This window comes from Bufo bufo, chromosome 9 (genome assembly GCF_905171765.1).
Source record: "Bufo bufo chromosome 9, aBufBuf1.1, whole genome shotgun sequence".
NCBI lineage: Eukaryota > Metazoa > Chordata > Amphibia > Anura > Bufonidae > Bufo > Bufo bufo.
Window position 1 is genome coordinate 89,248,845 of NC_053397.1, and position 16,492 is coordinate 89,265,336.

At 47.8% G+C, this 16,492-nt stretch overlaps 1 protein-coding gene across 2 annotated transcripts in view; it reads left to right on the top strand.

Annotated features, from left to right (window-relative positions):
• The window catches only part of CAMSAP2 (calmodulin regulated spectrin associated protein family member 2), a 128,622-nt gene that overhangs the window by 10,148 nt on the left and 101,982 nt on the right, over positions 1-16,492 (top strand). For both annotated transcript variants that reach the window (XM_040406809.1, XM_040406810.1), the window contains exon 2: positions 12,658-12,917. In XM_040406809.1, coding sequence (XP_040262743.1) covers positions 12,658-12,917 — 260 coding nt within the window. The remainder of the gene's footprint in view (positions 1-12,657; positions 12,918-16,492) is intronic.

The following is a 16,492-nucleotide window of genomic DNA, read 5'->3' on the forward strand; positions in this document are numbered from 1 at the left end:
TGATGTGACTTCTGAAGGTAATTGGTTGCACCAGAGCTTTTTTATGGTCTTCCTAACAAAGGGGGTGAATACATACGCACATGCCAATTTTCTGTTTTCTATTTCTAAACAATAGTTTTATTTATATATTTTTCTCATTTCACTTCACCAACTTAGACTATTGTGTTCTGATCAATCACATACAATTCAGATTAACAAAACATTGAACTTAAGGCTGTAATGTAACAAAATACGAAAAAAGTCAAGGGGGTGAATACTTTTGTAAGGCACTGTAGTTACATAGTTAATACGGTTGAAAAAAGACACAAGTCCATCAAGTTCAGTAGAATCATGGCTTCTGAGCAGCAGGTTACTCTTTAGACCACATGATCTGTTGCCCAGAAACTATGATCGGTGGCGCCTGCACGAATCACAGGGTCAGTGGCAGATGTCGGGAAGGTGCGTGTTGATATCTAACTTGACGTGAGGCCTGCAAAAGAGGGTGTAGACCCATTGGGGACGGATTTGACATGGGACGCTAAACCAGATATGGGAGTTTAAGGACTGTATTACACCAGGTGATCAGTCAGACAATTGTCGGAAAGGAAGCGTTCTAGAAGTCGGCAAGGAAAAAAACTGCACAAAAATGCACCAAATCGCTAATAAATAGTGTGGATTTATGTGCGGGTTTGGTGCAGATTTTCCGCACACTAATCCCCACTGTGCAGGAAGCCTAAGGGTACCTGGACATAGGTGGGGGTGAACGCGCAAAATATCTGTACAAACTTCCCTGCAGATTTCTGTGTGTTTCTGCACCCAAACTGCACCAAAAACCTCAATTTCTAAATGCGTTTTTTGGTATGGAATTGATGCAGTTTTGCAACAGATCTCATCCTTCATTTGAATAGGGTGAAATCTGCAGCTAACGCCGTAAACATAATTGACATGCAGATTTGGAAATCCTAACCGCGGGTCTATTTTCGCACAGAAAAATTATGCAAAGTTTAGATGAGATTTGGCAAATGTCCTTCACTTTGTTGAAACTTTATTACGCTTCGGTTTTTCCACACAAAAATCCATGTGGAAAAACCGCATGAAATCCATTATATGTGCAGGTGGCTGCATTGCAAAGGGTGAAATCTGCACAGAAGAACCGCACAAAAAATGGACATACTGCGGTTTTCAAAATCTGTATGGCAGGTCAATTTCTGCACGGAACAAAAAAAAGCTAAGTTTACATGTACAGTCGTGGCCAAAAGTTTTGAGAATTACATAAATATTGGAAATTGGAAAAGTTGCTGCTTAATTTTTTATACTAGCAATTTGCATATACTCCAGAATGTTATGTAGAGTGATCAGATGAATTGCATAGTCCTTCTTTGCCATGAAAATTAACTTAATCCCAAAAAAAACTTTCCACTGCATTTCATTGCTGTCATTAAAGGACCTGCTGAGATCATTTCAGTAATCGTCTTGTTAACTCAGGTGAGAATGTTGACGAGCACAAGGCTGGAGATCATTATGTCAGGCTGATTGGGTTAAAATGGCAGACTTGACATGTTAAAAGGAGGGTGATACTTGAAATCATTGTTTTTCCATTGTTAACCATGGTGACCTGCAAAGAAACGCGTTGCATAAAAATGGCTTCACAGGCAAGGATATTGTGGCTACTAAGATTGCACCTCAATCAACAATTTATAGGATCATCAAGAACTTCAAGGAAAGAGGTTCAATTCTTGTTAAGAAGGCTTCAGGGCGTCCAAGAAAGTCCAGCAAGCGCCAGGATCGTCTCCTAAAGAGGATTCAGCTGCGGGATCGGAGTGCCACCAGTGCAGAGCTTGCTCAGGAATGGCAGCAGGCAGGTGTGAGCGCATCTGCACGCACAGTGAGGCGAAGACTCTTGGAAGATGGCCTGGTGTCAAGAAGGGCAGCAAAGAAGCCACTTCTCTCCAAAAAAAACATCAGGGACAGATTGATCTTCTGCAGAAAGTATGGTGAATGGACTGCTGAGGACTGGGGCAAAGTCATATTCTCCGATGAAGCCACTTTCCAATTGTTTGGGGCATCTGGAAAAAGGCTTGTCCGGAGAAGAAAAGGTGAGCGCTACCATCAGTCCTGTGTCATGCCAACAGTAAAGCATCCTGAGACCATTCATGTGTGGGGTTTCTTCTCATCCAAGGGAGTGGGCTCACTCACAATTTTGCCCAAAAACACAGCCATGAATAAAGAATGGTACCAAAACACCCTCCAACAGCAACTTCTTCCAACAATCCAACAACAGTTTGGTGAAGAACAATGCATTTTCCAGCACGATGGAGCACCGTGCCATAAGGCAAAAGTGATAACTAAGTGACATTTTGGGTCCATGGCCTGGAAACTCCCCAGATCTTAATCCCATTGAGAACTTGTGGTCAATCCTTAAGAGGCGGGTGGACAAACAAAAACCCACTAATTCTGACAAACTCCAAGAAGTGATTATGAAAGAATGGGTTGCTATCAGTCAGGAATTGGCCCAGAAGTTGATTGAGAGCATGCCCAGTCGAATTGCAGAGGTCCTGAAAAAGAAGGGCCAACACTGCAAATACTGACTCTTTGCATAAATGTCATGTAATTGTCGATAAAAGCCTTTGAAACGTATGAAGTGCGTGTAATTATATTTCACTACATCACAGAAACAACTGAAACAAAGATCTAAAAGCAGTTTAGCAGCAAACTTTGTGAAAACTAATATTTGTGTCATTCTCAAAACTTTTGGCCACGACTGTACTGTGTTACGTGTTTTTTCCGTTCCAGAATCTTGCAGAAAAACCACATGTAATCCTCAATGTGTGCAGGTAGCCTTAGGCCTCATGCACACGACGGTTGTTGTGGTCCGCATCCGAGCCGCATTTTTTGCTGCTCGGGTGCTGACCCATTCACTTCAATGGGGCCGCAAAAGATGCGGACATCACTCTGTGTGCTGTCTGCATTCGTTGCTCCGTTTCGTGGCCCCGCAACAAAAATATAGCATGTCCTATTTTTGTCTGTTTTGCGGACAAGAATAGTCATTTCTACAATGGGCCGCCCGTTCCGTTCATTGTGAAAGGCACGCAGGCGGCTTCCGTTTTTTTTGCGGATCCGTGGTTTGCGGACCGCAAAATTCGGAACGGTCGTGTGCATGAGGCCTTAGGGTAAGTTCAGATGAGAGATTTTGTCCCACTTCAGAAAAACCACTGGTGCGGACCCGCCATCGAATGGAGAGAAACCATGAGCAGGCTCCCTCTGCAGCTTTGTGAGGGGTCCGCACGATAACCAGGCCAAGAATGGACCTCTACATTCTTGACGCGGTCTGATAAACCATGTGACAAAAACCCTTCACCGCATGAATGCAACTGCTGCCTCCCCATAAAAACAATGGGAGGCAGTTTTTGCGGATTTGGCCCGGTTTTCAGTGCTGAAGCTCGCTCCCTGTGTTCTGCATGGACAGCACATGTTCCCATTCATTTTAGAGTGAATTCACATGACTTTGCAAAAGGCAGATCCGCAAAAAATATGGGTGACGTCCGTGTTACATCCATTTTTTTTTTTTTTTTGCTGACCCATTCCGAAATGGACAAGAACAGGACGTGCTATCTTTTTTGCGAGACTGCAGAACAGACATACGGATGCAACTTTTTGAAATGAATGGGTCCACATCCAATCTGCCAAAAATGTGGATCGGATGCGGACCAAAAATACGGTTGTGTGAATGGGGCCTTCATTAGTGTATGCACACATCAGTGTTTTAGCACGGAGGCATGCCCTGCTTTTGTCCATGTTTACAGATCAATCACGCCATCCGTGTTTCACAGACCATTGAAAGGAGATGGTCTGACAATGAATTTTCAGCCTAGCGGGTTCCGTGGAACACATGGACCAAACAGATTCTTCACAGATATTTTCACAGATCAATCACTGACCATCTTATCACGGACTTCATTACGGACATGGATGTGTAAATAAGGCTATGGTGAGGGGATTGATGGCCATGGATTTCTACCTACCGACGTGATCAGTGACTGAGGCGTGTACTGAACTGAGATCATGAATAAGCCTTTGTATCAACATCCATTCAGCCGATTATCAGCCTTTAGTCCTTGAAGAGACGTATTAAGATTTACTTTACTAAAAATATTACATTTGTCAACTTTTTTGCCTGAATACTTTTTTGATTACACATTTCTATCAGAAGGGACACAACCCCTTTATCATATGAAAACATGATCTATGATTTGTCCTGTTTTCAGGGACCAAATTGCTGCAGAAAGTATCTTATAAAATGTCCTCCCATCCGCTGCTCAGCTCACTCTTCTGTATCCATACTACCCAGTAGAACGGGGGTAGGCAACCTCTGGCACTCCTGTTGTGGTGAAACTACAACTCCCAGCATGCATAGTTACTCTGCTCTTCTCTGGACTCTGATAGAAATGAATGGAAGGAGGTTGCTGACCCCTGCGGTAGGAAATACATTTTGCGCCGCTGCCGTTGTCAGAATGACACTACTGTGTGCAGGAGGTGAAAAGTGGACAAATCACTTACTGTACCGTTTGTATGTTTCAGAGAGAAACTTGAACTAGATTAGGATGGTAATGCAGCCAGGTTTGTCATTGTGATTAAAGTGAAAAGCATTTGGCTTTTTTCCACTGTCGAATCCTTGACTATTGTATTTTGCATGTGTTTCAGGTTAAAGGGGTAAAATAAAAAATGTAATCTTTTTTTTAAAGTGTTATAATGGCTTAACATAGTACATAAGGCCGAAAAAAGACATCTGTCCATCCAGTTCGGCCTGTTATCCTGCAAGTTGATCCAGAGGAAGGCAAAAAAAAGCCTGTGAGGTAGAAGCCAATTTTCCTCACTTAAGGGGGAAAAAATCCCTTCCCGACTCCAATCAGGCAATCAGAATAACTCCCTGGATCAAAGACCCTTCTCTAGTAGCCATAGCCAGAAATACATCCCGGCCCCTCTTGTACCCTTTTATTGTACTCACCATCACCACCTCCTCAGGCAGAGAGTTCCATAGTCTCACTGCTCTTACCGTAAAGAATCCTCTTCTATGTTTGTGTACAAACCTTCTTTCCTCCAGACGCAGAGGATGTCCCCTCGTCACAGTCCTGGGGATAAATAGATGAAACTAGTGAATAACCCTAATTTTGATAATCTTTCAGGGTACTGTAGTTGCCCCATTCCAGTTATTACTTTAGTTGCCCTCCTCTGGACCCTCTCCAGCTCTGCTATGTCTGCCTTGTTCACAGCAGTCCAGAACTGTACACAGTCCTCCGTGTGTGGTCTGACTAGTGATTTGTAAAGTAGTAGGAATATGTTCTCATCACGGGCATCTATGCCCCTTATGATGCAACCCATTATCTTATTGGCCTTGGCAGCAGCTGCCTGACACTGGTTGTTACTGCTTAGTTTGCTGTTTATTATAATTCCTAGGTCCTTTTCCATGTCAGTGTTACCGAGTGTTTTACCATTTAGTATGTACGGGTGACTTGCATTATTCCTTCCCATGTGCATAACCTTACATTTGTCAGTGTTAAACCTCATCTGCCACTTATCTGCCCAAGCCTCCAATCTATCCAGATCCCTCTGTAGTAGTATACTGTCCTCTTCAGTGTTAATTACTTTACACAGTTTAGTGTCATCTACAAAAATTTATATTTTACTGTGCAAGCCTTCTACAAGATCATTAATAAATATATTGAAGAGAATATGGCCCAATACTGACCCCTGAGGTACCCCACTAGTGACAGTGACCCAATCTGAGTGTGTACCATTAATAACCACCCTCTGTTTTCTATTATTGAGCCAGTTACTTACCCACATACAGACATTTTCTCCCAGTCCGAGCATTCTCATTTTATATACTAACCTTTTATGTGGTACAATGTCAAATGCTTTGGAGAAGTCCAGATATACGACATCCATTGATTCGCCGCTGTCAAGTCTAGAACTAACCTCCTCATAGAAACTGATTAAATTAGTTTGACATGACCGATCCCTCATGAAGCCATGCTGATATGATGTTATTTGCTTTTATTGAGATCCTCCAAGATAGCATCTCTTAGAAAACCTTCAAACAGTTTACCCACAACAGATGTTAAACTTACCGGCCTATAGTTTCCAGGCTCTGTTTTTGCACCCTTTTTGAAAATTGGCACCACATTTCCCATGCGCCAATCCTGTGGAACACTCCCTGTCAGTATAGAGTCTGTAAATATCAGAAATAAGGGTCTGGCTATGACATTACTTTATTATTTTAGGATACGGGGGTGTATGCCATCTGGTCCTGGCGATTTGTCTATTTTAATCTTTTTAAGTCGCTGTTGTACTTCTTCCTGGGTCAGACGGGACACTTTTAATGGGGAATTTACTTTTACATTCTGCATGTCATCTGACAGTTTATTTTCCTCAGTGAATACAGTGGACAAAAAAATATTTAATAGCTTTGCTTTCTCCTCGTCGCTCTCTGCAGTTTCCCCCTCATTGCTCTGTAGAGGGCCGACACCTTCAGATTTATACTTTTTACCATTTATATAATTGAAGAACATTTTAGGGTTAGTTTTGCTCTCTTTGGCAATTAATCTCTCGGTCTCTAGTTTGGCGGCTTTTATTAGTTTTTTACATATTCAATTTTTTTCAGTGCTTCCTCGCTACCGTCCTGTTTTAGTGATTTTAAATGTTTTCTTTTTGTCATTTATTGCCTTCTTTACAGTTCTACTTATCCACATTGGTTTCTTCTTGTTCCTTAACCCTTTATTCCTATAAGGTATGTACCTCTCACAATTAGATTTTAGGATGCTTTTAAAAATATCCCTTTTTGTGGCGGTATTTTTATTTTTGAGGACTTTGTCCCAGTTAGTTAGGCCTATGGCCTCTCTTAGTTGGCTAAAGTTAGCTTTTTTGAAGTTTGGTATTTTTGTTCCTCCCTGTAGAAACGCTCGTTTGAAGGATAATTGGAAGGTTATTAATTTATGGTTACTATTTCCCAGGTGTCCCCCAACCTGCACATCTGTTGTTCTGTCAGGTCTATTAGTTAATACTAAGTCCAGTATGGCCGTCCCTCTAGTCGGGTCCTGAACCATTTGGGAGAGGTAATTGTCTTTGGTTATTGCCAAGAACCTGTTTCCTTTATGACAGGGCTCGACAAATCCCAGGCGCCAGGTCGCCATGGCGACCAGGAATTTAGTCCTGGCGCTTGGGTATTTGTCAGCCCGTTTTCAAAGGTGCCCGGGCGATGGGTGAGGAGCTGCCGTTCTGTCCGGATGCAGCACCGTTTGAAACAGCTCCTCAGTCAGTGAGGCACAGCACACAGAGAGCGAGACGCTGGCAGCAGGGAGGGGAGGGGCTCGGGAGGAGTGTAATCTGATCCTAGAGTGGAAGCTGCTTCTGCCAGCCCCTCCCCTCCCCGCCCACCAACCAATCAGAGCTGAGGCAAGGCAAGCACTAGCAGCTCCGAGTCACACAAATAAGTACAGGGAGTCTAAGTTAGGCCTCTTTCACACTTGCGTTGTCCGGATCCGGCGTGTACTCCACTTGCCGGAATTACACGCCGGATCCGGAAAAACGCAAGTGTACTGAAAGCATTTGAAGACGGAACCGTCTTCCAAATGCTTTCAGTGTTACTATGGCACCCAGGACGCTATTAAAGTCCTGGTTGCCATAGTAGGAGCGGGGAGCGGGGGAGCGGTATACTTACAGTCCGTGCGGCTCCCGGGGCGCTCCAGAATGACGTCAGAGCGCCCCATGCGCATGGATGACGTGATCCATGTGATCACATGATCCATGCGCTTGGGGCGCCCTGACGTCACTCTGGAGCGCCCGGGGAGCCGCACGGACGGTAAGTACACTGCTCCCCGCTCCCCACTACACTTTACCATGGCTGCCAGGACTTTAGCGTCCCGGCAGCCATGGTAACCACTCTGAAAAAGCTAAATGTCGGCTCCGGCAATGCGCCGAAACGACGTTTAGCTTAAGGCCGGATCCGGATCAATGCCTTTCAATGGGCATTAATTCCGGATCCGGCCTTGCGGCAAGTGTTCCGGATTTTTGGCCGGAGCAAAAAGCGCAGCATGCTGCGGTATTTTCTCCGGCCAAAAAACGTTCCGTTCCGGAACTGAAGACATCCTGATGCATCCTGAACGGATTTCTCTCCATTCAGAATGCATTAGGATAATCCTGATCAGGATTCTTCCGGCATAGAGCCCCAACGACGGAACTCTATGCCGGAAGACAAGAACGCAAGTGTGAAAGAGCCCTAAGAAAGAATCGAATGAGTCACAGGTTAAAAGAATCTAAAGATCCGACTTAGTTAGTGACTCATTCGATTCTTTGAGTTAAAACAGGGGTCTCCAAACTTTTCAACAGGAGGGCCACATTGAAGATTTTACAAGTATTCGGGGGCCGGAAAAAAAAATCAGTTATGTATTAAATTAAATGTATATATTTTACATGGATCGTTTTTGTAATCAGCATGATATGACTGAGAACAAAAGAGAAAAAACTTTAGCAAAACAACGCAAAGACACCCGTGTCCCTATCAGCGGTGTCCCCATCAGCACAAAAATGTCCCCATCAGCACAGCAATGTCCCAATCAGCACAGCAATGTCCCCATCAGCACAGCAATGTCCCCATCAGCACAGCAATGTCCCCATCAGCACAGCAATGTCCCCATCAGCACAGCAATGTCAGCATCAGCACAGCAATGTCAGCATCAGCACAGCAATGTCAGCATCAGCACACCAATGTCAGCATCAGCACAGCAATGTCAGCATCAGCACAGCAATGTCAGCATCAGCACAGCAATGTCAGCATCAGCACAGCAATGTCAGCATCAGCACAGCAATGTCAGCATCAGCACAGCAATGTCCCCATCAGCACAGCAATGTCCCCATCAGCACAGCAATGTCAGCATCAGCACAGCAATGTCAGCATCAGCACAGCAATGTCCCCATCAGCACAGCAATGTCCCCATCAGCACAGCAATGTCCCCATCAGCACAGCAATGTCAGCATCAGCACAGCAATGTCAGCATCAGCACAGCAATGTCCCCATCAGCCGTGTCACCCTTAAGCACAGCAATGTCCCCATCAACGATGTCCCCATCAGAACAGCAATGTCCCCATCAGCGGAGTCCCCATTAGCAGCTGATAGGGGCCACCACTGATGGGGACACTGCTGTTGGGGACGCGGCTGATGGGGACACCATTGATGGGGACACCCGTGTCCCTATCAGCGGTGTCCCCATCAGAACAGCAATGGCCAAATCAGAACAGCAATGTCCCCATCAGAAAAGCAATATTCCCATAAAAAAATAAATATTCCCATCAAAAAAACAATATTCCCATCAGAAAAACAATATTCCCATCATGGGGACACCCACTGATGGGGACGCTGCTGTTGGGGACATTGCTGTGCTGATGGGGACACCACTGATGGGGACACCATTGATGGGGACACCCGTGTCCCTATCAGCGTTGTCCCCATCAGCACAGCAATGTCCCCATCAGCGGTGTCCCCATCAGCACAGCAATGTCCCCATCAGCGGTGTCCCCATCAGCACAGCAATGTCCCCATCAGAACAGCAATGTCAGCATCAGCACAGCAATGTCCCCATTAATGATGTCCCCATCAGAACAGCAATGTCCCCATCAGCGGAGTCCCCATTAGCAGCTGATGGGGACACCACTGATGGGGACACTGCCTTTGGGGACGCGGTTGATGGGGACACCCGTGTCCCTATCAGTGGTGTCCCCATCAGAACAGCAATGTCCCCATCAGAATGGGGACGCTGATGGGGACATTGCTGTACTGATGGGGACACCATTGATGGGGACACCTTTGTCCCCATCAGCAGTGTGCCAATCAGCGGTGTCCTCAGCAATGTCCCCATCAGCACAGCAATGTTCACATCAGCAGTTTCCACATTAGCAGCGTCCCCATCATTGCTGATGGGGACGCCGCTGTGCTGATGTGGAAACCGATGATGGGTCACCGCTGATGGGGATACCCATGTCCCCATCAGCGGTGTCCCCAGCAATGTCCCATCAGAACAGCAATGTCCCCATCAGCAGTGTCCACCGCAACATCCCCATCAGCACAGCAATGTCCCTGTCAGCGGTGTCCCCAGCAGCATGTGTCCCCATCACCGCTGATGGGGACACCTCTGATGGGGACATTGCTGTGCTGATGGGGACATCGATTATGGGGTTACCGCTGATGGGGACATTGCTATCCTGATGGGGACACCATTGATGTGGACACCCATGTCCCCATCAGCAGTGTGCCAAACAGCGGTGTCCCCAGCAATGTCCCCATCAGAACAGAATTGTCCCCATCAGCAGTGTGCCCATCATCGCTGATGGGGACACCTCTGATGGGGACATTGCTGTGCTGATGGGGACACCATTGATGGGGACACCCGTGTCCTCATCAACGGTGTCCCCATCAGAACAGCAATGTCCCCATCAGCACAGCAATATCCCCATCAGTATGTGTCCTCAGCAGCTTGTGTCCCCATCAGCGCAGCACAGCAATGTCAGCGTTCCCCATTGTGTCCCCATCAGCGTTGTGCAACACTTGCCTCCGCTGTAGCCGGCTTCTGCTCCTCTTCTTTTTTTTTTCTTCTTGGACTCCTGAGTCCCGACTCCCGCCCGCTGCTACACACGTGGATTTGTTATTTCAAACAGCGGGCGGGAAGAGGGGAGGTGCCGCACCTGTGACGTCACTGGTTGCCGGGACATCGGCGGTCCCAGCAGCCAATCAAAAAGCACAGCGTGACAGCATGGGCGGTTGTGCGGCTTTCGTTCCTGCAACCTGTCAGCTGCGGGCGGGCGCGGAATCGAACACACAACACAAGCGTGACAGCATGGGCGGTTGTGCGGATTTGGTTCCTGCAACCTGCCAGCTGCGGGCGGGCCGGATCGAACGCACAAGCGGGCCGGTTCTGGCCCGCGGGCCGGGGTTTGGAGACCCCTGAGTTAAAAGAACAGGTTACACTGAGGCTGTGCTGATGCTTTTGCAGCAGTGATGTGACAGTGACAGGACACAGTTTAGATTACAGTGTGAATTAACCCTTTAGGATCAAATTGGCTTCTCAAGGAGATCTATATGTTAAAGGCATCCCTTCTCCTGTCTCATTCAGTAGCTATAGAACTAAGGCTACTTTCACACTTGCAGCAGGATGGATCTGGCAGGCGGTTCACCCTGTCAGATCCGTCCTTCCGCTGTTTCGCCGGACCGCAGCTCTGACCCCATTGACTATAATGGGGGCAGAGCTCTGGCGCAGCACGGCAGTGCATGGTAAAAGTACTGCATGTCCAACTTTTTAGTCCGGCGGCCTCTCACCGCGAACTGCCATGCTGCGCCGGAGCTCCACCCCCGTCCCCATTATAGTCAATAGGGTCCGGGGACAGAGCGGCGGTATATGTAACATGGTATACAGCATTATTGGGGGGGCTCTATGGAGAAGTGGGGGGGAAGCACTATGGGGGCACCTACTGGGGGCTTTATGACACGGCTCCGCCTGGCTCCTAACTTTTTTAGCTGGCTCCTAGATTCCAAGGAAATTTGTCAAGCCCTGCTTTATGAGATGTACAGCTTTCAGTTTCCCAGTTTATATCTGGGTAGTTGAAGTCCCCCATAATAACCACCTCATTATGATTTGCCGCCTCGTCTATCTCGTTTAGTAGTAGATTTCCTTAAAAAATCATAAAAGTAATACTCACCTCTGCTCCGATTCCTATGCCTTTTGGTCCCTGGCGGTCTCTGCTTCCCGGCCCCTCTTGATACAGAAATGGCTGAGGTGAGTCACTGCTGAGGCCAGTGATTGGGTGGTTACACTTCCTGTATCGAGAGGGACCTGGAACTGGAGACTGGCACGGCACGGGGGCAGCAGGGTACCAGTGAGGTGAGTATTTAAGACCTTTTAGGCTCCATTCACACGACCGCAAATGGTTCCTCATCCGTTCCGCAATTTTGCGGAACGGGTGCGGACCCATTCATTTTCTATAGGGACAGAATGGATGCGGACAGCACACAGTGTGCTGTCAGCATCCGCATTTGCGGAGCGCGGCCCCAGTCTTCAGGTCCGCAAAAGATAGAACATGTCCTATTCTTGTCCGCAGCTTGCGGACAAGAATAGGCATTTCTATAGGGCTGCCGGGCGGGTGTGTTGCGGATCTGCAATTTGCGGGTCCGCAACACACCACGGACGTGTGAATGGAGCCTTAAGCAGATGGACAGCCCCTTGAAGCTAAACCTTTCCAGGAGTCTTGAATGGGAGTTTGGATAAGCAGTAATCCATCTGCTGTGTTCATTTCATAACTAGGCAGGAGTGCGGGAAACTATGTGGTGAGCCTCGTAGGAGTTGGCAGCCATATTAGATGTCACCCAGCAGATATAACCAATGAAAGGCTTAATTTGGTTACAGATGATAGTGTGATTATATAAAGTCACTAATGTGTGTGTGTGTGTGTGTGTATATATGTATATGTGTGTATATATGTATATATATATATATATATATATATATATATATACACACACATATACATACACATACAAATTCTGGCTCAGATGTTCTTTGGTATCTTGGGCATGAAGACGTCTGATGACTTGTTCTATCGAAGCTAAATCCTTTCATTTTTTTTATCACCCAGAGAATATCCCAGAGGAGCTTCAGGAACCCTACTATACGGATCAGTATGACCAGGAGCATATGAAGCCGCCGGTGGTGAACCTTCTTCTTTCTGCGGACTTGTACTGCCGAGCAGGGAGCCTTATTCTGAAGAGTGATACGGCCAAACCACTTCTGGGGCACGACGCTGTCATCCAAGCCCTGGCACAGCGTGGGCTCTATGTGACAGACCATGAAAAGCTGGTGACTGAGAGAGACCTGAGGAAGAAGCCGATTCAGATGGTAAGGGAGCGATGTGTATAAGTCGCTGGTCTGATACCAGCAGTAATGAGAATGGCTGACCACACGAATAATGGCCTGACATTAATAGATGCTGACCCCGCTGTATGTAAAAACGTTGGAATATGGGGTTTTGTTTCGAGACTATTTGTGACTTATCACCATGGTCTGGATTTGGAGGTTCTTCCATAATAAGAACTGATGTACACTTTGGGTTTTTAAGTTCTTAGTCTCACATTAACTTATAATAGGGTCCATAAGATTTCACAGAGGTGTAGTTTTAACAGAAAAACACTTCTATCAAATATGGCATCGGAGGCTCCAAACAAGGTCCTGACAAAGGTGTGAACACGGCCTTAGTGATGGTGCCTTCTGGTTTAGCTAATAATATGAATCTTTAGAAACATATTGAATAAAAAAGTAAAGTACATAAGAGCAAAGTGTGGCGCCATAAGAGCACGCGGGACGTGTTTGTACACTGTGCAATTTGCTGTCAATCCATTGCAAAAATAGAGCATGGGTGAAAATCTGCAGCAAAGCCACCACCTATATGGCATGCAGTGAATTAGAAAACTGGTATTATCATGCCCTTAAATTCATTTTCCACCATGTGTGTGTGGGGGGGGGGGGGGGGGGGGGGTTGTCTCCTTATAGAGGGAGAGCGCGTCCTGGCAGCTCCACCATCTGTGAGGAAGGTGTTGTCTCTGTATAGAAGGAGAGTGCGTCCTGGCAGCTCCACCATCTGTGAGGAAGGTGTTGTCTCTGTATAGAGGGAGAGTGAGTCCTGGCAGCTCCACCATCTGTGAGGGGGGTTTAAGTGCGTCCTGGCACCTCCACCATGTGTGAGGGGGGTGTTGTCCCCATATAGAGGGAGAGCAGGTCCTGGCAGCTCCACCATCTGTGAGGGGGGTGTTGTCCCCATATAGAGGGAGAGCAGGTCCTGGCAGCTCCACCATCTGTGAGGGGGTTGTTGTCCCCATATAGAGGGAGAGCGCATCCTGGCAGCTCCACCATCTGTTAGGGGGGTGTTGTCCTCATATAGAGGGAGAGCAGGTCCTGGCAGCTCCACCATCTGTGAGGGGGGTGTTGTCCCCATATAGAGGGAGAGCAGGTCCTGGCAGCTCCACCATCTGTGAGGGGGGTGTTGTCCCCATATAGAGGGAGAGCAGGTCCTGGCAGCTCCACCATCTGTGAGGGGGGTGTTGTCCCCATATAGAGGGAGAGCAGGTCCTGGCAGCTCCACCATCTGTGAGGGGGGTGTTGTCCCCATATAGAGGGAGAGCAGGTACTGGCAGCTCCACCATCTGTGAGGGGGGTGTTGTCCCCATATAGAGGGAGAGCAGGTACTGGCAGCTCCACCATCTGTGAGGGGGGTGTTGTCCTCATATAGAGGGAGAGCAGGTCCTGGCAGCTCCACCATCTGTGAGGGGGGTGTTGTCTCCACATAGAGGGAGAGCAGGTACTGGCAGCTCCACCATCTGTGAGGGGGGTGTTGTCTCTGTATAGAGGGAGAGCAGGTCCTGGCAGCTCCACCATCTGTGAGGGGGGTGTTGTCTCTGTATAGAGGGAGAGCAGGTCCTGGCAGCTCCACCATCTGTGAGGGGGGTGTTGTCTCCACATAGAGGGAGAGCAGGTACTGGCAGCTCCACCATCTGTGAGGGGGGTGTTGTCTCTGTATAGAGGGAGAGCAGGTCCTGGCAGCTCCACCATCTGTGAGGGGGGTGTTGTCTCTGTATAGAGGGAGAGCAGGTCCTGGCAGCTCCACCATCTGTGAGGGGGGTGTTGTCTCCACATAGAGGGAGAGCAGGTCCTGGCAGCTCCACCATCTGTGAGGGGGGTGTTGTCTCCACATAGAGGGAGAGCAGGTACTGGCAGCTCCACCATCTGTGAGGGGGGTGTTGTCCCCATATAGAGGGAGAGCAGGTCCTGGCAGCTCCACCATCTGTGAGGGGGGTGTTGTCTCTGTATAGAGGGAGAGCAGGTCCTGGCAGCTCCACCATCTGTGAGGGGGGTGTTGTCTCTGTATAGAGGGAGAGCGCATCCTGGCAGCTCCACCATCTGTGAGGGGGTGTTGTCCCCATATAGAGGGAGAGCAGGTACTGGCAGCTCCACCATCTGTGAGGGGGGTGTTGTCCCCATATAGAGGGAGAGCGCATCCTGGCAGCTCCACCATCTGTGAGGGGGGTGTTGTCTCTGTATAGAGGGAGAGCAGGTCCTGGCAGCTCCACCATCTGTGAGGGGGGTGTTGTCTCCACATAGAGGGAGAGCAGGTACTGGCAGCTCCACCATCTGTGAGGGGGGTGTTGTCTCTGTATAGAGGGAGAGCAGGTCCTGGCAGCTCCACCATCTGTGAGGGGGGTGTTGTCTCTGTATAGAGGGAGAGCAGGTCCTGGCAGCTCCACCATCTGTGAGGGGGGTGTTGTCCTCATATAGAGGGAGAGCAGGTCCTGGCAGCTCCACCATCTGTGAGGGGGTTTTGCAAACAGAATCTGTAGTAAGAATCAGCAGTACCTCTGCTCATGCCTCCGTCTAGGACTGCTCTTGCCCTGACAATGGCTGTTGTATTGCTGAGGGACAAGCGGTAAATAATGGGCAGTCTATTATCCGGCATCATACTGTCTGATGTGTCGTGTCCACTTCTCCAGTGCCAGGCCCCATGAAGGAGCTCATAATCCGCTCTCTATTTCCTGCCATGTGAATCCTATTCTTCATGATAAATTAAAGGGGTCGTCTCACTTCAGCAAGTGGCATTTATCATGTAGAGAAAGGTAATACAAGCCACTTACTAATGTATTATGATTGTCCATATTGTCTCCTTTGCTGGCTGGATTCATTTTCCCATGGTTACGACCACCCAATCCATCAGCAGTGGCCGCACTTGCACACTATAGAAAAAAGCACCAGCCTATGTGAGCTCCCAGGAGAGAGGTCGTCACTTTTTCCTATAGTGTGCAAGCATGGCCATCGCTGATGGATTGCAGGGGGGTCGTAACCATGGAAACGAGCAGTGTATAATGTGATAATATAACGAACCAAGTCAGCAAAGGAAGCAATATGGACAATCACCATACATTAGTAACTGCCTTGTATTACCTTTACTACATGATGAATGGCACTTACCGAAGTGAGACAACCCCTTTAAGTAAATTTAGTGCGGAATGTGTCGTTTTATATAATTAACCTTATTCTTCAGCTGTACCCGTAATGAGTCAGAAAGCAGAAGAATGTATCTGATCTATATCCTATGGGTAATATCCAGTTGCTATGATGCAAGCACAGTAATGTATGAAAACCACTGTGCCCTTCTCACTATGCCAGCTGCTCTGCCCCCCCCCCCCCCCCCCCCCCCCCCCGCACTGTGCCAGCCACTGTGTCTCACATATCATTAGAAATAGTATCTTCTCATAATCAGAGGCAGTACTGAGCTAACCAGGTCATGTACCCAGGATAGGCCATCAATATCTGATGGGTGGGGGACACCCTGCACCCCTGCCGATCAGGTATCCAAGAGTACCTCCAGCACTGGACCCACACAGCTCTGTCCATTGTGTAGAGGATGGAGCTGCAGAAACTACCCC